General features: G+C 49.7%; 1 protein-coding gene across 1 annotated transcript; it reads left to right on the forward strand.

Annotated features, from left to right (window-relative positions):
- The first annotated feature begins 54 nt into the window (after positions 1 to 54).
- Positions 55 to 26629, forward strand: Psap (prosaposin). The gene is made up of 14 exons (XM_048451722.3): positions 55 to 208; positions 14611 to 14744; positions 15569 to 15643; positions 16631 to 16756; positions 17843 to 18043; positions 18313 to 18456; positions 19426 to 19482; positions 22467 to 22598; positions 23822 to 23902; positions 24102 to 24363; positions 24445 to 24599; positions 24783 to 24863; positions 25034 to 25141; positions 25671 to 26629. The coding sequence occupies exons 1-14, from the start codon at positions 169 to 171 to the stop codon at positions 25704 to 25706; spliced, it is 1632 nt and encodes a 543-aa protein (XP_048307679.3). The 5' UTR covers positions 55 to 168; the 3' UTR covers positions 25707 to 26629.
- Positions 26630 to 26672: the final 43 nt, after the last annotated feature.

Genomic DNA, 26672 nt, shown 5'->3' on the forward strand with positions numbered 1-26672 from the left:
CGCACCCTCCCTTCCCGCAGGCACGCTGCGCGACGCTGAGTCAGGCTGCGCCCAGTTGGGGCGGGGCCCGCGCATGCGTACTGGCGTCGCGTCGGGGCTAGGGGGTAGATTTATAGCCGCCCGATCAGCTGACGACCTGCATTGCAGCCTGCGGAGTGCAGCGGCGCCATGTACGCTCTCGCCATCTTCGCGAGCCTTCTGGTCACCGGTGAGCTTCGGGGGTACTCGCTTTGGTGGAGAGGGATGCTGTAGTGGGTCCCTTGAGTCCCGGTTGCAGGGCAGCCCGGCCGAAACGGGCCTCGCCCTCGGCTCGCTTCCCGGGACGCTCTTGGCGAGGCCGCGCAGTGCGCAGGCGCCGGCCGGGGCCCGTGTCTGAGGGGACCTGGACCCGACTCCCTGAAAACTCGAGTGGGCAGATGGGGGAGGCGGCGTGTCCCTTGTGTGTGTGTGTGTGTGCACAGGCTTTTGCCCAAGGCCTTGCGGGTGGCCTCGCTTCTCCCTGGGGTGGGTGGGAGAGGGTGGAATCGGGGTGACCTCTCCCTTCCCCCATCGCCTTGTCCCTGTCCTGGCGCTTGTGAGCGACATGGCCTGAAGCCTGGTTCTGCAGGCCAGGTTGGCTCGTGACCTCTGCCTCAGACTGCACGGTGTGGGGGTTGCAAGAAGCTCCTGTGTGTCTGCTTTTGTCCGTGTTTGACATGTGTGTGAATTCCGGGGCGTAGTAGATCTTGGGGGGGAGTTGTGGTCTCCTTTGCATGGAACCTCTTATTTTTCCTGTTTGATCTGGCGAAACCATTGGCCAGCCTTTATTTTGTTGTGTCAGAGCTGGACACAGAAGTTGGGTTTCTAAAATGGTACCGATGGTTTTGTTATAAAGCACTGCAGGTTACCATGGCTGCGCCAAGGGACCCGCTGCATCACCTTGATTCTAGGTGAGGCCTGGTTTGATGTGGCGGATCTTTCCCTTACGTCTTGCCTTACCTGGCCTCATTTCATACACAGACAGCTATGAATTGAGATTTTAATCCCTAAGAGGGGCTCATCTTAAATGGGCATTTTTTCAGGTCATAGCCCACCAAAGGAAGTAAACAACTATAGCTCCCAACTTCAGGGTTTGCTTATTTGTAACTAGTCAGTGGGGGAGGGGGCTCTTTCTAAGACAGGGTCTGGCTAAGTACCCCAGAGTGGCTTTAAACTTTCTTGGGGATGACAGTGTCTTATGTAGCCCATGCTGGCCTTGAACTCCTTATCCTCCTGCCTCCACCTAAGTGGAGGGAATTACCTGCACTTAAAAGAATAAAGTTTTGATCATGTTAAGGCAGTGAACACTTGTGATCTCAGCATTTGGAAGGCTGAGATTGGAGGATCTCGAATTAGAGGCTAGCCTGGGCTATATTTTGAGATTGTGTTGCAAGAAAATGAAAAGAAATGCATTTGATCTTGTTGGCATTGAGTCATCCCATCCCTCGTGAGTTCTGATTCACCCACACCACCAAAAACAGACTCCTTTTTTCTCTTTCTGCAGGGTGGGGCATTGTGAACTTGGACCCTGCGACCAAGTCACACTACAGCCCTGAATTGTTTTCGTTGGAAAACTAAAATCTAATTCTAATGCATATGTAGTTCACCTGACCTAGTTAACTAGGTCCTGTCTTCCCTGAGCTCGGGTTTGAAGGGCCTTGGTAGCCGAGGTCACACCGATAACTGGAAGAATGCTAGCTTGATTGAGTACTCTCCCCTACTGAGTTGTTGGTAAAGCCTGGGGTGACTTTAGCCCACATGTGCTCGGCGAGGCTCTCAGGGCCTGTGGATTCAGTGTGGCACTACTGTAGTGCAGGGTGCCAATCAGGCTCTGGAGAGAGTTCTTGGCTTGTGCTTTAATGGCATCTTGAGTGCTTAATGTTGCAGGTCCTGTCCAATCTTCACAAAAGCCTGGGGGTACTGACGCCGGTACCGACGCCTGTTTTGGGCTACTCTTCACCACCCACCCAGTCTTCCTGCCTTTCCCACCTAGACAGAAAGTAGAGATGGTGCTCCATGAATTGAAGGCCAGTGTAACCTCTTCATAGGGATTGAGGACAGGTGCGCAGACTTAAGTCTGGAGGATGTCTCAGGACTCTGTCTCTTTACAGTCCATTAGCAGGACTGCACAGATACCACAGCAGGTGCTCCATGTTATGCCTGACCTCGGTTCCGTTTTCAGGGAGAGTGAGCCCTGACTCCTACTGGTTTTCTCTGATCTCAGTCTCCAGAGCACAGGTGCACACGCATATACACATGCTCTCTCTCTCTCTCTCTCTCTCTCTCTCTTTCTCTCTCTCTCTCTCACACACACACATACACACACAATTTTTAAAAATATATAAAGAATGAAAACAAAACCAAACCCTGTGCTGGCTGTAATTTCCATGCATTCGCTCTCCAGAATGGTGACGTGGTGGCAGGGTCAGCCTAACCAGCACGGGGCATCATTAGCTGTCTGCAGTGGCAGCCCCTGAATCCGCTCGTGCTGTGTCTGGGCCTGCTTGATTGCAGGAAACAGCTCTGCTCCCTCCAGTGTCTGGGAATCTTAGTGTCAGGACGTGCAGTGGGGAATCGCACCAGTGGAAACAGGTGGGTCGGGGTTGGTGAGCTGAATAGAGAGAGGTGGTAAAGGTGCTTGCAAGGGAGAGATGCTCTCGCCAAAGCTAAGATGCCATTGCTGCTGTCACCTGGGCTGTGGCTAACCCCTTAGTGTCTATACACACAGGGCTGTGTATTGTAGCCTAGCCTGCTTAGGTTATAAGTAGCAACAGGAACCCCCAGTTTCACCTGCTGATTATGCCGAGTAAATCCTGTTTAGCAAAAGGTAGTGTTTTTTTGTTTTTGTTTTTTTTTTTTTTTTAAAGGCAGGTTCCTGCTTGTAGCCTACTGTGCAGCACAGGTTAACCTTGAACGTAATCCTCCTGTTTCACAGTCCCGGAGTGCTGGCTGGAATTACAGGTGTGAGCCATCATGCCTAGCCTCTGCCAGTTTTGTGTTTGGGTGTGTGTTTGTGTGGTTTGGGGTACCCGAGCCTCTTCAAGGCCAGGGGAGGCTGACAGGCATACTTTCTCATACTTCTCTATCCCCTTGAGTCCAGGTCTCTCTGAACCTGAGAGCTCAGCTGGTAACCAGCAAGTCCCAGGCATCCTTCTGTGTCCGCCCCCACAGTGCTTAGGTGAGGGTGTGTGACCACGCTCAGTTTGTGTGGGTGCTGGGGATCTGAACTCAGGCCCTGGGGCTTGTGCAGCAGAACTGCTGAGCCGTCTCCCCAGCCCCTCTTGTCAAGTTTTTGAAGTATATTTGACAGGTTGTTTTGAGGCTTTGAGTTGGAGGAAATGGTCTAGCTCAGGGAAGGAGAACCTAGCCTGTATTTTTTCTTTCACTCAAGGGCCTTAGAAGCCTGGCAAGCACCCTAGACTCTTAACCCTATGCCTCTTCTTTCTTATGTAAAACCGGAATGTCCAAGCTATTGGCAGGATCTGAAATGGACAGGAAGAGGAAGGGCAGATTGTTGCTCTGTGGGGTTGGGACACTATCTAATGAGAGTGCCTGGGAAGTCCCTAAGGGGAGTTCTGCTGCTTGGATAATGGCTGGCCATTTTTTTTTTTTTTGAAAGTGGCTGTTGACATGAATTCTAGAGTATTGACTTCTACTCAATTTGTTCTTGGAGTATTGTTCTCCAAGGCAGGAAGTTACAGATCTGATATTCCCTCACCCCCCAACTGGGGATTGAACTCAGGGCTGCTTCTCTTGTCCTAGGTATTCTGAATTTGCTTAGAAAAATAATAGGCAAGATCACCGATTGCATTGGCCTGCCTGCTTGTTTTTGTTCCTTGGTCCTGGGGGGCTGAATTCAGGACTTCGAAAGTTAAGCACCTACTCTCCCATTGAGCCACATCCCTAGCTCAATTTTTTTTTTTAACAAAAAGGTTTTATGTGTGTGGGTATTTTGCCTGCATGTACATGCATGTCCCCTGGAACTGGAGTTACAGACAGTTCTGAGCTACCAAGTGGATGCTGGGAATTCAACCCCGGTCCTCTCTTGAGATGCAGCCAGTGCTCTTAACCTCTCAGCCATCCTTTCTGCTCCCTCCAGTTCAATGCTAATTAAAAAAAATCTTTTTTGAGACAGGGTTTCATTATTGTCCTGGAACTCACGATGTAGATAGACCAGGTTCTCCTTGAACTCACAGATTCCTCCCCCTCTGCCTCTCCCTCCTGAGTGCTGAGACTGAAGGCCCCACTCAGGCCTTGAACTCAGAACCTCCTTTTTGGTCTTGATCTGCCTCTGCCTTCCCAGTCTTGAGGTTATGGGCATGTACTGTATCACTGTGCCTTGTTTCAAATTGCACTGTTTTATTTATTAACTTAATTGGTGGCAGGACTAGTGATGGAAGCCAGGACCTTGTGATAGATTGCTAGGCAAGCACTTTACTAGTGAGCTAGATCCCTAGCTGCTCTCAGCTTAAGACGGTGGGCACAGCACGGCGTAGTATCACGAGCCTTTAATCACAGCACTTGGGAGGCAGAGGCAGGTGGCTATCTGTGAGTTTGAGGCCAATCTGGTCCATGTAGAGTTCCAGGCCAGCCAGGGCTTCATAGAGAGACCCTTTAATTAATCTCAGCACTCAGGAGCACAAGGGCAGAGCTCTTGTGAGTTTGAGTTCATCCTGATCTACATCGTGAAACTAGGTCTCAGACCAAAACCAACAGTGGTTAAGTGGTTAAGGTGGGGGTTTGACGATTGTAAAAACACTAGTTACTTTATTTATTCCTTGTTTTTTCAGATCCAGTGAAGTTCCAGAATAATCCTTTGGAATCTAGGTTTTTGAGGCAGGGTTTTGCCATCTTGGCTGGCCTGGAATTTGTTATGAAATTGTTGCGGTCTTCCTGCCTCTGCCTCCCAAACTGGGATTATTAGGTAGTCCAGGTTGGGTGTAGGTAGTCCAGCGATATCTCACTGTCAACACTGTGTCCTTAGGCCAGGTACTTAGTGTCCTTATTTCTTCATATGCCACCTGGCATCCACTGTTACTCCCTCGCCGCAGCGCCCTGAGGATTGACTGAATTTTTGCAGCTCCACGCTGATAAGCACGATATCCAGTTTTTATCCTTGTCTCACCGGCATGGGAACCCTCCTGCCCTTGGCTTGGCGATTCCCTTGGCATGTTTTCATTTCAAGGGTTGCTGTGTAGATTAGCAACAAATTTAAAAAAAACTTACTAAAAATGCGTGTTGGGCATAATTATGGAGTTAGGAAAATAAGTAGGGTAGTTAGCCAGCAACTAGGAGGTAGCTGAACCAGGTTTGGCTACCAGGCCAGCTTTTAACGCGCCAACATCAGTGGCTCCCAACAGCTTTTAGAGTAAACACTTGTATCTAGACCTGTCATCAGTAACTGTGGGTCTTGGGGTAAGTCTAAGTCCCGAGCCTGGCATTATTCCCCATACGTAATGTCAGTACACTGTTGGGATTAAGTAATAATAACTGCATACAGAAAGAAGGTTCAGGGGCTAGCCGGGAGCGATAGTGTCCCACTGCCATCTCCCTGCCTCGCTCAGTACACACTTTGTCCTTTCTCCCTCTTCTCGGAACCTCACGCATGGAACTCTACCCACAGACCTACCATTTTTCTCCTTTTCCTTCTTTAGCAGAATTGGTAGTATGTGGGCTGTTTTTGCTTCTTGGTCTTTTTAGACATGCAGAAAAGTGGGAGGGGAGTTGACCCCATGTATTTATTCAGTGACCAGCTTAAGAAATGGTCTCCTCTGCCAATAACTCTAGCCTGGGTGCTAATCATACCCTGAAGCAGACCTGTGCCCTATGTGGTCTGTTCATTTTGATCTCATTCATGAGACAGCATCTCACACTCACCCCGGCTTCCTCGTAACTCACCAGGCTGCCCAGATTGGTCAGAAGTATTGGTAATCCTGCCTCAGCAGAGCGAGTCACTTCTGTTCTCCAAGGCTTTAGATTTATGAACCAGTTAGAATGACAGTGTAGCCAGTTCCTGAAACCCCTGACCTAGCTTATTTTATCTTACCACTTGTATGCACCGTTTTGTTTTCGTCTTAAGCAACAGGAATTTATTTCTTACAAATCATTTGTTTCTCCCTGGAGGGATCTCTGCCTGGCTTGCAGTTTGCTTTGCTATTATAGGGTAGGTGGGCAGGTTGGGGCTGGGGAAGACACTAACTTACTTACCAGACTGCAGACTTGGCAGATTTTTACCAAGTTCCCCAATAGTCTCATTTCCTGTTCCAGTATTCCTGTCCAGTTATCATGTCCCCTAGCTGGTTAAAAGTGGTAAGATGGCTCAGATTTGAGTCTGATCCCAAGGACTCATACATTGGAAGGAGAGACTGACTTGCAAGTTATCTGACCTCCACTCGTCTGCACAGAGAGTAAGTTAAGTTAAATCCTTTTTTTTTCCAAGTGTACGTGACCTTGTGGGTCCTTCCTGGAACATCTTCCCCCAAAATAACGTCCCTCTGTGCCTTCATGTCTGCTCAGATATATGGCCTTAGTGTTCCCGCTGCGCTGCCTGAACTCGACTCTCACCCCAAACTCGTCCCTGAAGCTCTTCCGGCTTTATCTTCTTTTGAGCATTAATGGCAAGCTACTCACCGCGTCTGCAGCTTGTGCCACAGTTCTCAGCATTGTCAGGTGGCAGTGTGGGTGGGAAAGGATGATGCCTGAGGTCAGTGTGCGTGAAACTGAGTGCTAATGGCCACCAAGCCTGCGCTACCTGAGTTCCGTCCCTGGGTCTCAGGTGGTGGAAGGAAGAGAACTGACTAGTTGTCCCTTAGCTCCTGCACGCGTGCAGTGATGAGAGTCTCTGCAGGCACATAGAAATAAACAGATGTGATCAGGGGCTGGAGAGATGGCTCGCTGCTTAAGAGCTCTGGCTGCTTTTGCAGAGCACCTAAATTTTGGTTCCCAGCCCCCATGGGGCAGCTCACCACTGGCTGTAACTCCCTTCCTGGGAACTGGGTACTCTTGGGCTCCACTGGTACTTTTCTCACACATACATATAAGTAAAATAATCTTTAAAAAATGTAATTAAGAATAGTGTTAAATCTCAGCTTTCTCAGTGCTTGAGTCGAACCCAGGGGCTCTCAGACTGTTAGAGACAGGGTCTTTCTGTTTACTTATTGCTGACCTCAAACCGATGGTGGTTCTCCTTCAGCTTTTCTCGTGTTGGAGTTACAGCTCTTCTCCACCAAACCTGGTCTGTCTGCTTCTCTGCCTTGTCCCTCCTGGACTCCTGCTAAGCAATCAGTCACCCTACCGATAAGCTACATTCCCAGCTCTTTTATTTTGAGACAGGGTCTCAGTAAGTGTGGCAGTTTGAACTCCTAGTTCTGTGGCCTTGGCAGGCCTTGGATTTGTGACCTTCTTGCTTCAGCCTTCTGAATAGCTGGGATTATAGGTCAGCTTCCTTATGCTGGGTGTATCCAGTCTTTATCAGGATTAAGTGGAGCAGTTTATGTTCTGATGTTAACATTGAGACATTGTTTCTGAGAGCTGACAAACCCAGCGTGACTCCCTGGGCTCAGATGAAATACACTTTCACAGTAGTTTGTGGTCAGGCTGGAGGGACACCCCCGCCAATGCCTGTGGGAGATGATTTTTCTGTGGGTGGTAGGACCCAGAAGCAAGGTGAACCTGAAAAGGGAACCAGCTATAATTTGGGGAAGTGACATTTCCCCACCCTTCCAGAAACTGGTGGTTCTCTCTGGGTGTCAGGGTTTTGATTTGAGTGGGCAGTGCGGGGAGGCCTCTGCGAGCAGACTGGAGCGACGCCTGAGAATGGCACCGTGAGACCTGTCATTGTGCTTGCTAGTAACAGAAAAAAATAATCAGAAATCCCAGGACCCCCTTATGTGTAGAAGTCATTGCAGACTCCAGAGAGCTTGTGGATTATTGTTATTAATAATTCCTGTGGATTATTGGTGTCCGTGTCGCTCCCTTTACCTCTTGAGTGTGCGTGTGCCACTCTGTTTCTGGGTAAGGAACCAGGGCTTGTGCATGCTAGGCAAGTGTTTAACCACTGAGCCCTGTTCCCCTCCCCCACAACCTCGACACCTGGCTGGTGTTATTTAACACACAGCTGCTGCTCTGTTGGGTCTGCTGAACCACATGTCAGACACTTCTGGAAAAAAGAATTGATGTGAGGAGCTTGCAGTATTCTCCCTACCCCTCTTTGGGGTCTCTGGAACCTGCTTTTTTAAGCCTGCACCTTGAACAACTGAGGGGTATGGGCTACAGCCAGAATATCCAATCCTTCCTGAGGTAACTTTCTACTCAAGGCAGATTGACTTAGGTCCTCGTGATGGCAGTGGCAGAGCTGATCCTCGTGATGGCAGTGGCAGAGCTGAGCAGCCAGCCCGAATGCTGGCTAAAATGCTAGTTTTCAATCTAAGGACTCCCAGAGTGAAATTGTAGGTGGCTTGCTTGTATCCGAGACCTTTGCTCTCTGGGAAGCCATACAGATCACAGCATTTGCCCATTGGTAGGGTGTGCCTGGTGTGTCATCTCCAGTGATGCCAGTGCCCAGGCTGCATGGTCCAGTGTGCAGGGGTCCGTGCTGGTGAGTGAGGCTGACTGAGTCTGTTTCCTAACCTGTACTTGCTGGGTCAGCGTGGAGCATCGCCATGAATGACCAGCTCTCCCAAGGTTCTAAAACCATGCTGCTGTGCCTCTGGGCCTGCCTCTCTCTTCTCCCAGGGCTGGAGTCTGGGCTGTCCTTCAGGACAGGGTGTGGTGATCTTATCTAAGTATCTGGAAGTTCACCTCCTCAGCACCTGCTGTGTAACCGCTTGAGGAAGAACCTTGTCAGAATCGGTTTTTTTTTTTTTTTTTTTTTTTTTGAGTTGAGGTCTCCCAAAGCCAGGATGGGCCACGTACAGTAAAGCTCTGGAAGCAGACTCTGTAAGGAGACAATTACACGCCGCGCCAGTGAAGGCCTCTGGAAGCCTAGCTGAGTGGGGAGACAGGCACTGCAGTGTATCCACGTCCCTGACAAGTGTCCCCAAAGGGAACCTAGGGCAACACTGGCTCTCCTATTCGTTTCTAAGCAACTTAGCTGTTGCTGTGGTGATGCATTCCCCAGGCACTAGATGCAGTAAGCTGTGGAATGCAGTTGCCCAGGCAGCCTGAGCATTTTCCTCTTACTCTTTTGGTAAGCAGATTCAAATGATGTTAGCACAGGTTACATTAATTGTTAGAAGGAACGGCACAAGGATGGTCCAAATATAGAGGTTATTCAGCAAGTAACAGGTAGGTGCATGTTCTAGGCAAGATGGTTGCATTGTATCCATGGTTTGCAGAGCCCCCGTGGAGGCAAGCCTGATGAGTGACAGACTGGTGTGGAGATGTTCTGGTAAACAGCGGCTGATGAGCATGTGCATCAGTAGGGTTTAGTTTTGACCGCAGCAAACAGACCTAGAATTAGAGCTGCTGCAGTCTGGTAGAAGTGTGTATCTGCCATCGCTCGGAGACCTAGGAGACCTCCGAGACAGACCCTCAGCTTCACGCTTTGCATCCTTGTGGTCTGGCCCTTTTTTCCTTCATTTTCCAAGATGGCTGAGGTCCTAGCTAATGCATCTAAGTTTTATGTAAGATGTAATGGCCTCTTCAGACCCTGCTGCAGAGGAGATTGCATAGTCTCTCATTCTGGCATCGGTGTGCTAAACTAGGCATCCATGCAGTTTGCATGAGAGAAGGGAGGTGGATGTGGGGAATGGTTTCGTCTTCTGTACAGAATAGTAGATGTTTAACCAGTTGTAAGGGTTATTCTGATTTAAAAAATAACCCGAGGAAAAATAGTAAACACTAGAACATGAACAACTTTTCCGTTGGTTCTCCCCCTTGTCCCTCCCCTCCATGGTTTATACTTGGCCACATAGATCTCAGAATTTTCCAGGTACCAGAGACCCCGTGTGCTCCTAATTTCGTCTTCACAGAGGCCCTCAGACGGTTTCTGTCTTTGCAGGTGATTGACACGAGTGAGTTATCAGGGTTAATATTCAGCCAGGCTGGGGGATTCCATCCTGGCTGGTCTCGGCTGTAGTCCTTGCCCTTTGAGAAGAGACGGCTGTGAGAAGAATTAGGGCAAATGTTTCTACATGTGATGGGTTGTCGGACTGGGTGATAGCTCAGCAAGCTTGAGGACCTAAGTTTGATCCCTAGAACCCACAAGCCACATAAAATGGCGTCTAATCCCAGCACCGGGGAGGCAGAGACAGGTGGATCCTGGGGCTTTCTGGTCAGTTGTGGTGATGTAATATGCAAACCCCAGATCCTAGTGAGAGATCCCGTGTCAAACTAGGTGGATGGCTCTTGAGGAATGGCACTTAAGATTGAACTCTACACATACATGCATGTACACTTGTGACATGCACATTCATGTGCACAAAATAAAGAATAAGTTCTGGGTATGTGTTCCAGACAATGAGTCTGGCATAGGGAGTTCCTTGGAGGGTAATTAGCTGGTAGCCACTGCCCAGTGTTACCGTTCACAATGCATTGTAGCCGCAGCGTTTGCTCCTTGCACGGCTCCCCTGTTCTGACTTGTGCAGAACTTGTTTAGCTCCTAGAGAAACCAGAACTGTTTTCTCGGCTCCTGGCAGGTGTCCTGGGGCTCACTCCCCTTGCTTGACTCCTGGGACTTGGGGTCAGTGGCTGACAGCCTCCGAGATGGTTGGCCTACAGCTGTCCAGGTCTCTGCTCTCCCATATCCCTGATAAATGTCCAGTGGACTGAGAGAATAGCTTTGATCAGCTGTGTGAGCCCTCTGTTCTGATCAGGAGAGTGGGTCATCAGGAGGTCTTGCTGCTGTCAGCTGCAAGTGATTACAGTGGCACCCACTGTATCATGTGACGAGACACATGTTTTATAGGTGTCGGGTAATGCTTGCAGCTCCCTTGAAGTAGGTACTAGTAACACCCCATGTGCAGACTTGAGGAGGCCAAGCTCTCCAGGGCACAGGACTAGAAGTGAGCCCCAGTGCAAGGCCACTCCAGCCAGGCTGGGATACACTGCCGGTGACAGTCCCTGAGAGATGAGGGTGGTGATTGTGGTGAGCTCGGGCAGTTGGGGTGTTTGTGTATGATAAGATCATCTTGACTCTTCAGTCGCCTGACATCAGAAGCGTTGGTTTAATGGCACACACACAAGCTTGGGAGAACAGTAGCTTGCTTAAGGCTGTTTGCACAGGAAGTAGCAGAGCTGGACCAGGAGGCGGGTCATGTTCTGTGCCATGTCTAATTAAACGTTGCTCAGTGCATGGGATGAATCTAAAGAGTCCTAGTCTGAAGCTTTAAATCCTCCAAGATATCTCAAGAGTGCCCAGGCCACACAGGACTCTGAGCAATCCTTGCCTCCCAGCCTTCTGTTTTATTTGTGTATGTGTGGGGTGGAGTGTGGGCGGCGGTAGGTGAACATGTGCCATAGTGTGAGTGTGGAGGTCAGAGGTCAACTTGTGGGGGTTCTCTCTGTCACACAGGTCCCAGGGATCTGACTTGGGTTGCCAGGCTTGGCAGCACACATATCTTGTCCATTGAGCCATCTTGTTAATTAATTTTATTTTGGAGACAGGGTCTTGTTAAATACCAACTGACTTCCATAATCCCCCTGTCTCAGCCTCCCACATGCCGGACTTTCAGGTGTAGATACTACAACTAACTTCTGAGTGTTTCTTAGAGGATTAAAAACATTTCCCCCAAACCCCCTCCACATTTGTTTATGTGTAGACACACATACCACAGTGTGCAAGTTGTGAGTGTCAGTTTTTTCTACCATGTGGGTCCCAGGGGTCAAACTTAGGTCATCAGGCTTGGCAGTGAGTAGCTTTACCTGCTGAGCCCTCTCACCAGCTCTCCGGGAGTGTTTTGAGTCTGGCATTACGCTGGACTCCCGTCAGCCATTCTTAATACCATATAATTCTGTTGATACCTAGTTTTAGTTTAGATTATTTTATTATTATATTGTTTGTCAGAACTGAAAATTGAGCCTGGCTCCCACCTATACTAGGCAAGCGCTCTGTTTGTCATTGTGCTCTATCAACTGCCTTAGCCACTTTTTGTTTTGTTTGAGACAAGGTCTCACTATAGCCCTGGCTAGCCAGAGAACCACCTGCCTCCTGGTGCTGGGATTAAAGCTGAAACCAGGTACGGTGGCATACCTCTTCACGTCAGCACTAGGGCGGCTGAGGCAGGAAGATGGGAGTTTGAGGCCAGCCTGGGCTACAAATGGAAGCCTTATCTCTGAAGAGAAAGGGTGGGGGGAGGAAAGACAAAAGTGCTCTCCTCTTCCCTCCCCCGAGGACAACTTCTCCAGTCAGGGCTTTGACTCCGGTGCCAGACCCTTGACTTGAAGTATGGTTTAACTTGGGCCTGCTGAGTGCTGTTCATGTCTGTAAGGACATGCATAACAGCAGGTTGAACCAGGACCCGCTAGGAGCTCAGGCAAACAGTCTGAGAACTTTCTTAGAGATTGAGAAGTTGATTTTAAGGACAGGCTGTGGGAGGCTGAGAGTGGAGGCCAAAACGTTGCCTGGGAACATATTTTTGGGAAATAACTGGACAGAAAGTGGTTTGGGGTAATTACTTGAAAAAGATTTAGTTTTGTTTTTGATTGTATGTATGTATATGAGTATGGGTGCCCACAGAGGCCAGAAGAGTGAGATCTTCCTGGAGCTGGAGTTATAGGTATGAATTCAGGTCCTCTGCAAGAGCAGTCTGTGTTCTCAACCGCTGAACCATCTCTCCAGCCCCGGGTAATTACTACACTTGGTTATTGATGACTACCCCAGGACTGGGTGTCACTGCTAACATGGCAGCCCAGGCCTTTCCTTTGTGTGTCCGTGTTGTGTTAGTGGCTCTCTGCCTTTAATTACTCAATGCTCTGGGGTCTGGAAACGGCTCCACTCCCCTGTCATAGGCAGGGCAGCCCCTCACCTTTTTGAAAGCCATCATGCATGTCTCTGAGGTATTTTCCCTGCTCTTCTCCCATGTGGGTCCTGGAGCCAAATCACCCCCCCCCCAATTATTTTCACTCTTTGAGACAAGATCTCAAACAAAACAAGTCTCACAGCTCAGATAAACCATTCTCCCTCCTCCTCCTCCTTAGTGTGGGGTTTGTGGGCATGTCATCGTGCCTCGGTTTTCTTATTTAACTCTCCAGTGAGATGCTCTGCCGTCTGTGTTGTCCCTTTTCTCACTTCTGCATCCTTAGGTCTTGTGGTTAAAGTGCAGACGTGAACCTGCTTGTCTGTGGCCTCACATCCCCTAGCCACTGCTGGACTGTTGCTCGACCTGGGGACAGGTCGTTGGAGCGTGTGCTCAGGGATAGAATAAGACGCTGTTTGTTACCTAGGTCAGTGTTCCTTTCAGACCTCAGCCTCCTATTCAGAACAGACAGCGTCGTGATGGAGCGTGGTTTCTATGTCAAGTTCCTAGAGGGCAAGGCAACCACAGGGTTTGTCTGTGGCTTGGGCTTGTGATAGCAGTCGGTTCAGCAAGTCCCTGGTGACGGTGGGGGAAATAGGCAGTGCAAGCCGTCAACTGTCCCACTGTCCCTGCCTTCCTGGTCTTCTAGCATTTGAGCTTGCCGGCTTCTGGTTCCCCATGTGCCTGCCACTGTGCAGTCCTTTACCCAGAGACTCATTGGTACTTTCCTTTCCTCACTGGGGAGCACCAGACTATGTGTTCTTTTGTTTGGGAACATTTTTTTCCTGTAGCCCAGAGTGATCTGGAACCCAGGGTAGGCCTCAGGCAGTGTGTATAGCTTAGCTTCTAGGAACCCTTTGCCTTATGACCCCCAGTACCCGCTTTCAGCCTGGCTTAGCCTCTGTGTGCGTGTGCGTGTGCGTGTGCGTGTGTGTGTGTGTGTGTGTGTGAGGGAAGGCAGAAGTGCAGGTAGCAGATTCATGGTTCATGTGATAGTATCTGAAGAGATGAATGCCATCAGGTGAACCTGCTTCGACTGTTCAGGGAACCTCATTGAAGCTTGTGGACGCAGTGATGGAGCACATCATTCATTCCCTTAGTCTTTAGGAAGAGCCTGCTCGTGGATCCATGTGTGTGCGCCCATATGTGTGCGCACGCCCACATGTTTATGGAATGTAGGCAGGTGACTCTGTCCAAGGTGAAATGGTGTCCCTGAGGGCTATGGGTTTTCTTGTTGACTTAGGCCAAGTATCTCCAAGGTTGGTCCTCACACTATCCCATCTTCCTCAGTGTCTGATAAAATCTCTGCATTGATTGTTTTCTTTTTTGTTTTGAGATACCATCTGATTGTGTAGCCCAGGCTGGCCCCAAACTCACCATCCCCTACCTCAGCCTCCTGAGTGCTGGGATTGCTATAATCAGATTTTAATTTTGGGTACTCAAAAACCTGCTACTGTTTCTAATAGGACAAATGTCTCTACCTGGCCAGCCATTTCTGTGATGCAGTTAGCATTTCATGGGTTAATGAGGGCGAAGTGACTGCTCAGCCGGCAGGCAGGGCTAGTCCTCAGCGCTGTGGATGTATGTACCAGGCTTGTTGAAAAGGGGCCCCTCCTCATATTGTTTCTCCTTTTAGCTCTGACCTCCCCTGTCCAAGACCTGAAGATATGCGCTGGGGGCTCAGCAGTGCTGTGCAGAGACCTGAAGACGGCAGTGGATTGTGGGGCCTTGAAGCACTGCCAGCAGATGGTGTGGAGCAAGCCCACAGCGGTGAGTGCCAGCCTCATCCTGCCCTCTGTGGCCTCTCAGTATCTGTAGAGCACTTTGTCCTGATCTGGTTCTGTCCTGCGTACCTCAGAGTCCCATCCCATAGGCACCTTGTCTCTTGGTGGTCCTCCACTCCCTGTGTGCCTTCCTCAGGCCTACCCCCTCCCCAGGTGAGCGGCTGGTAGGTTGTGATGCAGGCACACAGACACACCCAGCATTCACTGTTCATCCCAGGACGCTCAGACTCCATCTGCTCACCGCCCCTCATCCCTCAACCAGGTGGGCCTGACTGAGCCCCAAGACCCCGCTGTAGCCATGCCATTTATTCCCAGCCGTAACTGCACTAGGGAAGGAAGATGACGATACATGGAGCATGTTAATGTGGGGTTCTGGGAAAAGGATGGACATGGGCAGACTTCCCATGCATTCTTATTTAGGGACCAAGCACGGAATAATGGGGCTCTTACTGGCTTGTACTGGGACATGTAGGTGGGACAGGCTCAGTTTGACTTAGTGGAGTTTGGGTATCAACTTGTCAGGGCTGATCACCCGCTTTTAGCAAGAGAAAACTTGATTAAACATTGCCCGATCACCCAGTAGAAAATCGTTGTCATGTGGTCAGGACTTTACCTGGATCTCATTTGCTTTCAGTCCTATTTTGAGTATTGCTTCCTCTTAGTGAGTTTCATGTGCATTGAGTGAGGACCGTGGAACCTGCTAGATCAATAGCGTGGCAGTGACTTAGGACAGCACCATGGGGGTGGGAGAGGAGGGTTCGTTGTGTGATTGTATTCAGAACTTTCTCTGTTACGTTTTTTTCCTATTAGAAATCCCTCCCATGTGATATATGCAAAACCGTCGTGACTGAGGCTGGGAACTTGCTGAAGAACAATTCTACTCAGGTGAGCTGCTGTGGAGCAGGGTGGGGCTGGGCTGTGGCAGGAGGCTGAGAGTGTCTTTGGGGACATCTGTCTGTGACTCTGGGCTCTAGAGAGGACTGGTGTTGGCCCAGAGGCAGCAAGCACTGACATGCCCGGCCTTGCAGGACTCACTAAATCTGACAGAGTGAGTTTGTTTTGCTCTTAAATATTTTATTTTTAATTTTTAAAGATTTTTAAAATGTATTTTTCTTTTATGTGTGAGTGTTTTGCCTGCACATGTATATTTGTGCCATTTATATGCCTGGTGCTCACAAGTCAAAAGAAGGCATAGAACCCCCTGGAACTGGAGCTGTAGGTGACTGTGAGCCAACGTGTGGGAGCTGAGACCTGAACCCCAAACCCAGGTCCTCTCAAGAGCTTTAACTGTTGAGCCATCTCTCCTCTTTATTGATTTTTTTTTTTTTTTTAGGCAGGATGTCACAATGCAGAGAACTCTCTATGTAGAGCAGGCTGCCCTCAAACTGAGATATGCCTGTCTCTGCCTCCTGAGTGCTGGGATTAAAGGCTACAGTACCAGCTGTTGTGTTAAGGCAGAGTCTTACTAGGTAGCCCAGGCTTTCCTTGAGCTTGCTGTCTGTGTTGGAATTGTAGGAATATACCACCGCACCCAGCTCTAACACCATCAGTTGTCGGTGTACATACGATGTGTGGGTTTGCTCATCTGTGTGGGCTGCTGTTGGCTTTGGGTGTCTACCTCTATCTTCTTCATTTAATTCACTAAACACGGGTTTGTCATTTCAGCTAGACTGTCCGGCCAGCTACCCCTTGGGATCTGCCTGTTTTTATACGCGTACATATTCCCTGCCTCCCCAGCACTGGGTTTGAGGTGTACTTTACCAACCCTGACTTTTATGTATATGGATACTGAGGATCTAAACTCAGGCCTTTGTGATTGTTGCTGGCGTCACCGATGAAGGACCTTTTGCCTTGTGCTGTGTCCGCTTGTAGGAGGAGATCCTTCGTTACCTGGAGAAGACCTGTGAGTGGATCCATGACTCCAGCCTGTCAAACTCGTGCAAGGAGGCGGTTGATTCTTACCTGCCCGTCGTCCTGGACATGATTAAGGGGGAGATGGTAGGTGATGGGGAGGGCCCAGAGCAGAGGTGCTGAAAGGGAAGTGAGTTCATGGCTTTGTTTTTCTCCTGCAGCTCTTCACAGGGCTCCTTGCCTGGAGTAGCTACGGCATGGTGGAATTCCTGTCTGCTTTGCTGGGGCCAGGGTGCCTTGAACTCTTGCATGCTGTCAATAGATAGAAGAAATCAGTCATTCTTGTCAGGCCTCTCGCAAGTGCAGGGCTTCGCCTCTGTGCGTGTAGACTTGAGGAATAATCCTGGAGATGCAGTGTGACAACAGCTGCTGAGGTGCTCACTGGTCACAGCACGTGTGTGTGCCCAAGCTGGGTGCCAGAAACTCGGGGTCAGCAGTGAAACAGGAGCTAGTTTTGTGGAATTTGAAAGGCCTTCAGGAAGGAGAGGTGCTGAAGAAGCCAACCACTGGGGCTAAGAGTGCCAAAGATGGGATCGAGGTTTTGTGAGGAAGGTGGGCATGCTGCACAGAGCCTTCTATGTCCCATGGCAGGACACCCAGGAAGGACATTACAGCATTCATTACGGGAGCTGTGGTGGGGATAGTGGAGATGGACAGACACACATCACGTTTTAAAGAATGAATAGACCAGCCGTAAGCCTTACTCCTGGAGTGGCAATACAGAGCCTGCAGGGCTGGGAATGTCTTCTGGGTCTCTGGGGAGTAGGCTGGATGGGACAGAACTGGGTGTAAACTGGAGATGTTCCTGAACTGGTCATGAGTATAGTTACAGTAAGGGATGAGAATCTGAGCCATGTGAAAGGTGTTTGTTTGAAACCAGTGGGTTGTGTTAGCGTGCAGCTTGTGAGCGGATGGCGGCCATTATTCAGTTGCTGACCTTCCTCTGCCCTCAGTGGCTCATCTTCCTTTATGGAAGAGCTGATAGTGAACAACAGTGACCTTTTGGAGGTGCGAGGCTTCTGGGGTAGGTACTTTGGTAACCTTCCTGTTTGTCCTAGGTACAATGAGTAGTGTAGTATTCTTTTAGTGGACTCGAGGGAGGACCTGACTGGATGGCTGCAGGCTTCTCTTGCTCTCTGGTGCGGGCTTTCAGCTGTCTCTTCTCCATTCCAGAGCAACCCCGGGGAAGTGTGTGCTGCGCTCAACCTGTGCCAGTCTCTCCAGAAGTACTTGGCTGAGCAAAACTACCAGAAACAGCTTGAGTCCAACAAGATCCCAGAGGTGGACATGGCCAGGGTGGTTGCCCCCTTCATGGCCAATATCCCTCTTCTGCTGTACCCTCAGGATCAGCCCCGCAGCCAGCCCCAACCCAAGGTTAGCTGAAGGCGGGTGGAGTCAGGGTGAGCGCAGTGGGAGCATCATACACAGTGCTGAACAGAAATTCTCTGTCTGCCCACCCCTTTCTGAAGCACAGCCTCCCTCTTCAGGCCATGTCCCACGTCCAGCCTCACACAGTACTGATACCAGAAGAGTGGCCCACAGGTTATAAGCCTGGCTCCCAGGAGCTGTTAAGGCATCTGTAGTACTGTGGCCCCGGTTAAGATGTGACATTCTCCAAGAGCTTGCTGCTGGTCTCTTTGTAGGCCAACGAGGATGTCTGCCAGGATTGTGTAAAGATGGTGACTGACATCCAGACTGCCGTGAGGACCAATGCCACCTTTGTCCAGGGCTTTGTGGAGCACATCAAGGAGGAGTGTGACCGCCTGGGGCCAGGCATGGCTGACATGGTGAGCCTCTGGCACTTTGGTTGTGTTCTGGGCTAAGGTGGGAGTAAGTAGTGAGAGAGGTGCTTCAGGGTTTCTCTTCTCACTGTTTTAGCGGGACGCAGATTGATTTTGGTTAGGTGAGTAGTTGGAACTGGAAGAAAATCACTTTGGTAAAGCTGGTTCTTGTTTTTCCTTTTCTGTTGCCATATATATTAGAAACACTAGAACCATTTTAATTTTTGTAACTTTAAAAAGATGTGACCCTGTCTCAAAAAAAGTAGGGGTGTGTGTGTGTGCGCGCGTGCGTGTGTGCGCTTGCACGCACACACCTCAGCATACATACGGCTGTCAGAAGACAACCTGTGGAGTTGGTTGTGGGTCCTCAGGGTTAGAACTCAGTTTGTCAGGCTTCATGGCCTTGCCTTTACCCACTGAGTCATCTTACCAGCCCTAGAACCTGCTTTTAAAAGCATGGTTGTGGTCTATGAATGAGGCTTGTAGTTCTGCCAAGAAGTGGGCCAACCGATAGCAGCTTGCAGGATAGCAGGCTATTCGGTTCTGTGGCCTCAGAACCCACTTAGTATCCTGAGAGGACCTGAATGGCTTTGGAAGGTTCTTAACAGTGTCTTACAGCTGCATTCTCTAGGTTACTAACAATGGTGGCTCTGACCTTGGGGCATTTAGACAGTCAGACTGAGAACTCCAAGGTCCAGTTTTTTTTTTTTTTGTTTGTTTGTTTTGTTTTTTGTTTTTTACGGGAGGTAGAATAACCAAATTGCTGTATTAGTTAATCTTGAATAGACACTTAGATCTATTCTGGGAATGTTTTTTCTTCCTTGTGAGAGCAGGTCTGTCTGTGTAGCTCAGGCTGTCCTCAGCCTCTGGTTGCTGGGATTATAGTCCTGACGCTGTTCTTCTTTAAGTTACCATTCGGCACTATTGAAAGGCCATTTGGATGGTGATGAACTGAATGAACCCTTCTCTCTGCAGTGCAAGAACTACGTTGACCAGTATTCTCAAGTTGCTGTCCAGATGATGATGCACATGGTAGGTGGCCAGGGGCCTCTGTTTGGCATTTGCCTTGGACAGCTCTGTGCTTTAGGATCCTCCTTTTCCACTTGTGGGCCAAAGTAAACTCTCTTTGTCCAGCAAACTCCCTACTCATGATCCCAGCCCATCTTCCTGCCAGCAAAGTCTTCCTTAGCTGATGTGACCCTGATAGCTGCCCTAGTTGCCTGGGGCCTGCTAGTCTTTGCATGCGTGAGCTGGCCATCAGATTGCTAGTATCTGGCTGAACGCTGTGATCTGTAGGGGGTATTGTGGCCTGCCACTAAACCAGGGTGGGAGGATTCAAAGGGCAGCTGTGTTCTGTGTCCAGAGAAGTAGGGTCATTTATAGTTGCTGCTCAGTTACCCAGCTCCTGATGGCATCTGATGATGTCCAGGAGTTTGTTCATTGCCTGTGAGAGGTGGGAAACATGGGGCTTGGGAGACAGACTGTTGGTCAGCACTGGCTTGTCAGACCCCAGGGAGAAGGAGTTGGCTCTATTCTAACTGGTAGAGCTGGGGCGGGAGTTGTGCACCTGTCTCAACTCTCACAGACTGCTGTGAGTCCCTCCTTATTCATGCTTGAACATAGGCCCTTTCCTACTTTGTGTGTGTTACCACCCAGCTGCTGGACTGACCTGCTCCAAAGCAGTCCTTCTTGCCCAGTGGCTTGTTTACGATCATTGCTCATGCCCTGGATAGTAAAAACATCTAAAGGCAGCTTATAAAGACCTCCATGGTAAAGATAAACCTTTGATGTGAAGTGACCCGGCGAAGTTCTTTCTTCCGGGCAACTTCAGTCATTTTTATTATATAGTATGGGGGAAATTTTTAAAAACGTCTTTATGTATCAAATATTAAATCATTTGAGTTTTGAAAACACATCAGTGAAATAATTTTATTTGCCATGTTAGTTTTACTTGCTTTTTTTTCCCTAAAAATATTAATCTTTTTTTTGGGGGGGCATAAGTTTCATTTGCCTTTTTCTCTAAAAATAATGGTTTCATTTTGTGGCTCGGCCTGCGTTTACCTCCCAACTGCTGGGATTAAAGGTGTGTACCACCATGCCCAGCTGGTCATTATCCTTGTATTCATCTACAACGGACATAATTTATATGACCATTTCTCTGACCTTTATGGGTAAAGTAGACTGGCTTTGGAACATGAGCTTCCTTATAGCCATGGATATGCACCCATCCCGGTTTGTCACCTAGGATAACTGAAGCTGGAATTTCTAACCAAAGCCCACATATCCACCTTCCAGAGTGGCATCTGGCCTGAGCTGATGGAGGCCCTTTCCAGGGGCAGTTTCCACCGGCTGTGTAGCATGGCCTGTCCCTTGAGGACTGGGCTAGCTTCCTATGCCCCATCTTTCCCTTACTGCCAGGTGTTGCCCTTCCCCTTTATGACATCCTTATGCCTGAGTAACTGCTTGATTGTTGTTTTAATTTTTCTTAACTGTTGTGTCCTTTCCTTTCTCTTATTTTCACCTCCGATTTCCTGTTTTTTTGTTCAACAGCAGGATCAGGTATGTGATGAGAATTTGCTTGTGGTAGTGGTCTGCTGCTTCTAGTTGTTGGCTCTTTTCTTCTGTTTTTGCTTTTTTCTTTTTTTCTTTTGGTCTGGCTTGGTGAGCTCTGACAGGTAGCACGAAGGATCTCCCCATACTAGGCACCCTCCCACTAACACTGAGGATTTTAGGTCATGGGGTTTAACTCCTCCTTTTGGAGGGCCAGAGGGTGGTGAAGCTAGCAGGGCCTATGCTCAGGTCAGCACCAGTATGCATGCTGTTGCCAGGGTAGCCATGGCGATAACTTAGCTTTCTTCAGTGAAGGCACCAGTCCTTCACAGTGGGTGGCAGTGCATGACTTTGTGCTGTTTTCCTAATTCCAGAAACGCTTCTGCACGAGCACACTAGTTGCAGACATGTGGCTTTACTTGCTGGATGGAGAGACTTGTACGTGGTCTCTCGATTGTGGCTTCTGCCCTTTAAGGAATGGGTCATGGGGCCTCACTGGGAATCGGTGTTTAGGACATAGTAGCTGAGCCATTGCCCTTTTGTGTCTGTTCTGAATATTGCCTGCAGGCTTCAGGATTTGAGTTTTAGATTCTGTGAGGCAATTTGAATCTCACAGGAAAGGACTAAAAATTGAAATGCCTGAATTTTTATTTATGCTGCCTCAGAGAGATGGGCCCCCTAAATCTTGGCACACACCCTCAGCCAAAAAAGAGCTTTTGTACCTTTAGTCTCATTCTGACCCAATCTCCTAATCTTAAGACATGTTAAGGACAAGGACTTTAGGACAGACACATGGCCTTGGTTCACTAGCATCTGTTGTACAGGACCATGGCCATGGTGTAGCTCTCAGCATCCCTGCTCCCATGCTGGGCTCAGAGCAGAGTGCTGGCTGTAGTTGGTTCACACAATACACAGAGTCTGTAGATGGGGCTTGCTCTGGGCTTTGGCAGTGTCGGAATATTCATACATGGTTCTCTGGCTTGGTGTCTAGATGGTGAGGGAATCTGGAAATGCCTCATCAGCTTGGGTCCTGGGCTCTCACATGTACTGTGTGCAGTTGTGAACATAGAAAAAAAGAGCCGGCATTCTTCCCCTTAATGCACTGTTTTAAATGGTGCTATCTCTATAAGGGGATCCATGTCATTTTAATTGACACATTGGGCTTTCTGTGAGATCCTGGGCCTCATGGTTCCCTCTAGAGAGCTTACCTCGGACAGTGAGCTGGGACAAGTATGTAACCCAGCCATCCTTGGGGGTACAGAACATGCTAAAAGGCTATCTATGGTAGCCTTGAGTAGAGCAGCAGAGGCTGAGGGCTGCTTCCTCCAGGTGGAGCTAGTGTCCTGGCACTGCCTGAGGGGGAGGAGTCAGCTTTCTGCCAGGGTCTTAGCTCCCTGGCCTTGGTGTCTAAGGAGGGGGTTTGAGGGTAGCAGGCACAGGCTGGCTGACAGTGACTCTTTCTTCAGCAACCCAAGGAAATTTGCGCTCTGGTTGGCTTCTGTGATGAGGTCAAGAAAGTACCAATGAAGACTTTGGTTCCTGCCAGTGAGGCCATGAAGAACACCTTCCCTGCCCTGGAACTGATGGACTCCTATGAGGTACCTTCAATCACTGCTGTGTGCTCCCAGAGCCCATACCCTCCCCTTCCTCCTTGCCATGCCCTCTCAGTTACATACTTTTGCTGCCCTGACTGGCTTCTAAATGTATTTGAAATTGAGAGCTGGGGGATACTCCTATTCTTCAGCTGGTTGAGGGCCTGGCTCCAAGCTAACCATTCCACGTGTGCTTTTTGGGTCCTGTCTTCAGAGCCACAGTATAAACTGGAGGCTCCCCGAACACATGCCCTGGGGTAGAAGCCTCTTTGGACTTGTTGCCTGTGTGTATGTACATAGGCAATATTGTGTCCTTAGAACCTTTCATGACCAGGGTACCCTACTCCATGCCATAAGTCTGCATTGAACATGACTGTGGGTCAGGTAGTATTTTGGGACACCCTCTGTCCATGGGATCCTTTCTGCCTGCTTAGGATCTGATACCTTCACACACAGCATGTACATACTCCTCTGATCCAGGAATACCTATGTTTGGCCACCAGCTGTTTTCCTGTTCTGTGTCCTGCACAAACTTCTGGTTCATTGCCACCTTGGCTTCTGGTCCCTAACTGTCCCCTTGTCTTCTCCTGCACACACACTCCTTTGATTCTAGATCACCCATGGCATCTGGTCACCAACTGTTTCCTGTTCTGTCTCTGTGTCAGTGTGTGGCCACAGGAGAGATGGCAAGGTGTCTGGAGTAAGGGAATTGTCTGGGTACCACTCCCTCCTCCCCCTTCCCCCACCCCAGTTCCCAGAGAGAAGGCAGTCGTCTGAATTAAGAATTTTAGTCTTTGGAATAAGAGCCTGTTGGCTAGCAGAGATGAAACTCAGCAGGTACAGAGGCCCCCGGCTAGCACTCTATTACCAGAGGTGGATTCCGGAAATCAGGAGATGATGTTGACTTCTAAATCGGTGGACACCACATCTGCTCTACCTGCCATCTAATTCTCCCACCTGAACACAGTGTAGCAGAGTGACGTGTCCAGGGGAAGTGTTCCAGGACGGGAAGGGCTGCCGTGTGGTTTTGGGGGTAGAGGGGGTTGTAGTAGGTTGAGGAAAGGGATGAGTTTCCCCACCCTGTAGTTAGGGCATTGTACTGAAGAAGCCACTGCATTGGGTAGGCAGTGGCCATTGTTGAGATTACTGGCTGCCCTCTTTGCCATTCTGTGGCAGGAACATGCCTCAGGAGGTTAAGTCCCAGCCTTTAAAACATTCTCTCTTCACAGGCTCAAAACATTATTTTCTGCAAGGCTTGCCATTTTGTGATGGAGAAGCTGTCTACACTAGTGGCTAACAATGCCACTGAGGTATGCTTCCCTCGCTGTATTCCAGAGTCAGAAATGCCCATGGTCTCCTGACAAATGCACACCCCAGTACGCAGGAGGGAGGCTTCCAGCAGCCTGTGCATTAGCCATGTGGTCTCACTGTTGGTCCATCCCCTGGTGGGTCTAGGGTCTCGTCTTCCTAGCTAGCTCCAGTCTGAATTGATCCTTTGGTCTGTTGCAGGAACTAATAATTCAAGCTGTGGGCAAAGCCTGCACACTGCTCCCCGCTCCCTCTTCGACCAAGTGCAAGGAGGTGGTGGAAACGTTTGGCCCCTCTCTGCTGGACATTCTTCTGCGTCAGATGAGCTCGAGCTTCGTGTGTGGTGTGGTCCACCTCTGTTCCGGCAACCCTGATTCAGGGGAGACATTTGAGCAGCCCGCGGTGCCCATTGTGCCTGCACTGCCCAAACAGCCCGAACTGCCCAAACAGCCTGCTTTGCGCGGTAAGTCCAGGGCACATAGAGGGGAAAGGGGGCCGGTTAAGGAGGACTCTGCCAATACTGAGCCCTGTGTCCTTTGTGTAGCACATGTACCTCAGAAGACCGGTGGGTTCTGTGAGGTGTGCAAGCAACTGGTCGGCTATTTGGAACGCAACCTGGAGAAAAACAGCACCAAGGAGGAGATACTGGCTGCACTTGAGAAGGGCTGCAGCTTCCTGCCTGACCCCTACCAGAAGGAGGTATGGGCGTGGCTGTTCACTAATGTCTCAATGTCCTTCCCCTCTAACTGTGCAGGGGTCCTGTGTGCTCTAGGCTTGAGGCTGGGAGGCCGCAAAGAACCTAGGCTTGTGAGGGTCAGTCCCCCAGAATGTCTAGCTGCATGGATACAGCCAAACCCCAACCCATGTCCTTTTCCTTGGCAGTGTGATGACTTTGTGGCTGAATATGAGCCCCTGCTAGTGGAAATCCTGGTGCAAGTGATGGAGCCTGCCTTTGTGTGTTCGGTAAGCCTCACTGGGTGCCTGGCCGTGTAGCAGCATGGATGTTGTCTACCGGGGGTGGAGTGGGGTCAGGGAGCAAGGTAGCCAGGCTGCTGTCAGATTCTGGGAATCCTTTAATCCTGAAGGAGCTCGGCCAGGCAGCTCATTTTCTTCTTTTGTCCCTTATCAAACAGAAAATTGGGGCTTGCCCTTCTGCCACTAAACTGCTGCTGGGAACTGAGAAGTGTGTCTGGGGCCCGAGCTACTGGTGTCAGAACATGGAGACTGCAGCCCGGTGCAATGTGAGTATCCTAGACTGCCTTCTGCAGCGTGGCTGGGGATTGCCTTGTGGAGATAGGAGAGCCACAGCCCTCACTGCTCGTCAGGGGGTGGATCCGTGGGTACTTAAGTTTGTGGAGTTATCTTCTCCCTCCATTGTGTAGTCCCAGGGATCAGACTCTGTATTGGCTTGCGTGGCGTGTGCTCTTACCCACTGAGCCATCGGCGTCCCCTAGTATTGTTTCTCCCTTGTTTCACACATGATCACTAGGATTGTACCAAACCTGTAGGACCCAGGGCCTCTGCACAAGTCCTCATAGGTCCCAAGAGACCCAACATGAGCTTTGACTTAAGGGTACTCCAAAGGTGTTTATGAGAGGGGGTGAGGGTGGCGGGAGGCTGGCTCTAAGGACCACAGGTTCTTTTGATAGTGTCCTAGGTTTTCAGCATCTGACTTCAAGTCAGGTTACATTTTGGAGTGATGCTGATGTGCATGTGACCCATGAGTGTTTTGTCTTGTGCAGCCTAACCTGTCTCCTTTTCTCCTCCCAGGCTGTCGACCATTGCAAACGCCATGTGTGGAACTAGTTTTCCGGCTTACAGAAGTGCAGTCTACCTGTGGGTCTGGCATAATGAACACACAGATCTATGTGACTTAATTCTAAATAGGACCCCCCCCCTTTTGTCCTTCCTCCATCTTGTAGCATTGCTGTCATGTGAGAGGTGCTGACAGCCCCTTTCAGTGTCCCCTTTCTGCTTGAAGGATGAGGACACTCAGGGATCAGCCCTCCAGCTGCCCTTTCACCCATCTACTGGAGGGGGTGGTGAGCCAGAGGGCAGGAGCATCTTCTGAGCCCTGACTTTGTTGTATGGGGATGGGGCTCTTATGGCCACCTCCTACCTTGAAGAGGGAGCTGCTCCCCTTCCTGTGGTACCAAGGAGTTTCTATGGATAATTAGAAACACAGAATAATCAGGTCTTTAGGATGATGAAATTGCCGTTGGCATAGCACAGAGATTTCAGAAGCACCTGCAGGTGGCTTGCTTAGGATGTTGCTGTCTAGGTCAGCCTTACCCCCTCTGCTTTCCTGTATTCCCCGTCTGCCTTGTTTGGGGTTCTGCGGGCTAGGGTGGGGAGGGGAAATTGCTGAATGTAACTTGCCCATGTGGGTCTGGCCTTTTTTGTTGTGTGAGGCCTGGGAACAGTGTTGTCTGCCCAGCTGTTGGGGCCCTGCACGCCCCTTTGCTACCTTGTAGCTCTTGTTGAATTGCCCTTTCACCACCTCATAGTGGATGAAGCACCTGCCTGGCAGCAGGTGATGAACTGAGGGGTCCCCATGTAGAGTAGGTACCGTCTGGAACCTTGGCTGGTTTGTCGAAGAGCTGAAGCTTCTCTTGTGCCTACGGTTGCCAGGAGACAGCCAGGGATGGGCATGTGCAGCTAAATGGACCTAGATTTTAATTTGTTTTGCACTAAAGTTTCTGTGACTTAATAAAGTTCTGTTAACCAGATCTGGGCTTGTTTCTCTGACTCCTCAGCCAGAGGCATGTGGGT

This window comes from Myodes glareolus, chromosome 18, assembly GCF_982192425.1.
Source record: "Myodes glareolus chromosome 18, mMyoGla1.1, whole genome shotgun sequence".
NCBI lineage: Eukaryota > Metazoa > Chordata > Mammalia > Rodentia > Cricetidae > Myodes > Myodes glareolus.

Coding starts and splice junctions, on each gene's coding strand:
- Psap (XM_048451722.3), top strand. CDS start 169: ATGTACGCTCTCGCCATCTTCGCGAGCCTTCTGGTCACCG. Junction 16,757..17,842: donor ACATGATTAAGGGGGAGATG/GTAGGTGATGGG, acceptor TCTCCATTCCAG/AGCAACCCCGGGGAAGTGTG. Junction 18,457..19,425: donor GGCCAGGCATGGCTGACATG/GTGAGCCTCTGG, acceptor TTCTCTCTGCAG/TGCAAGAACTACGTTGACCA.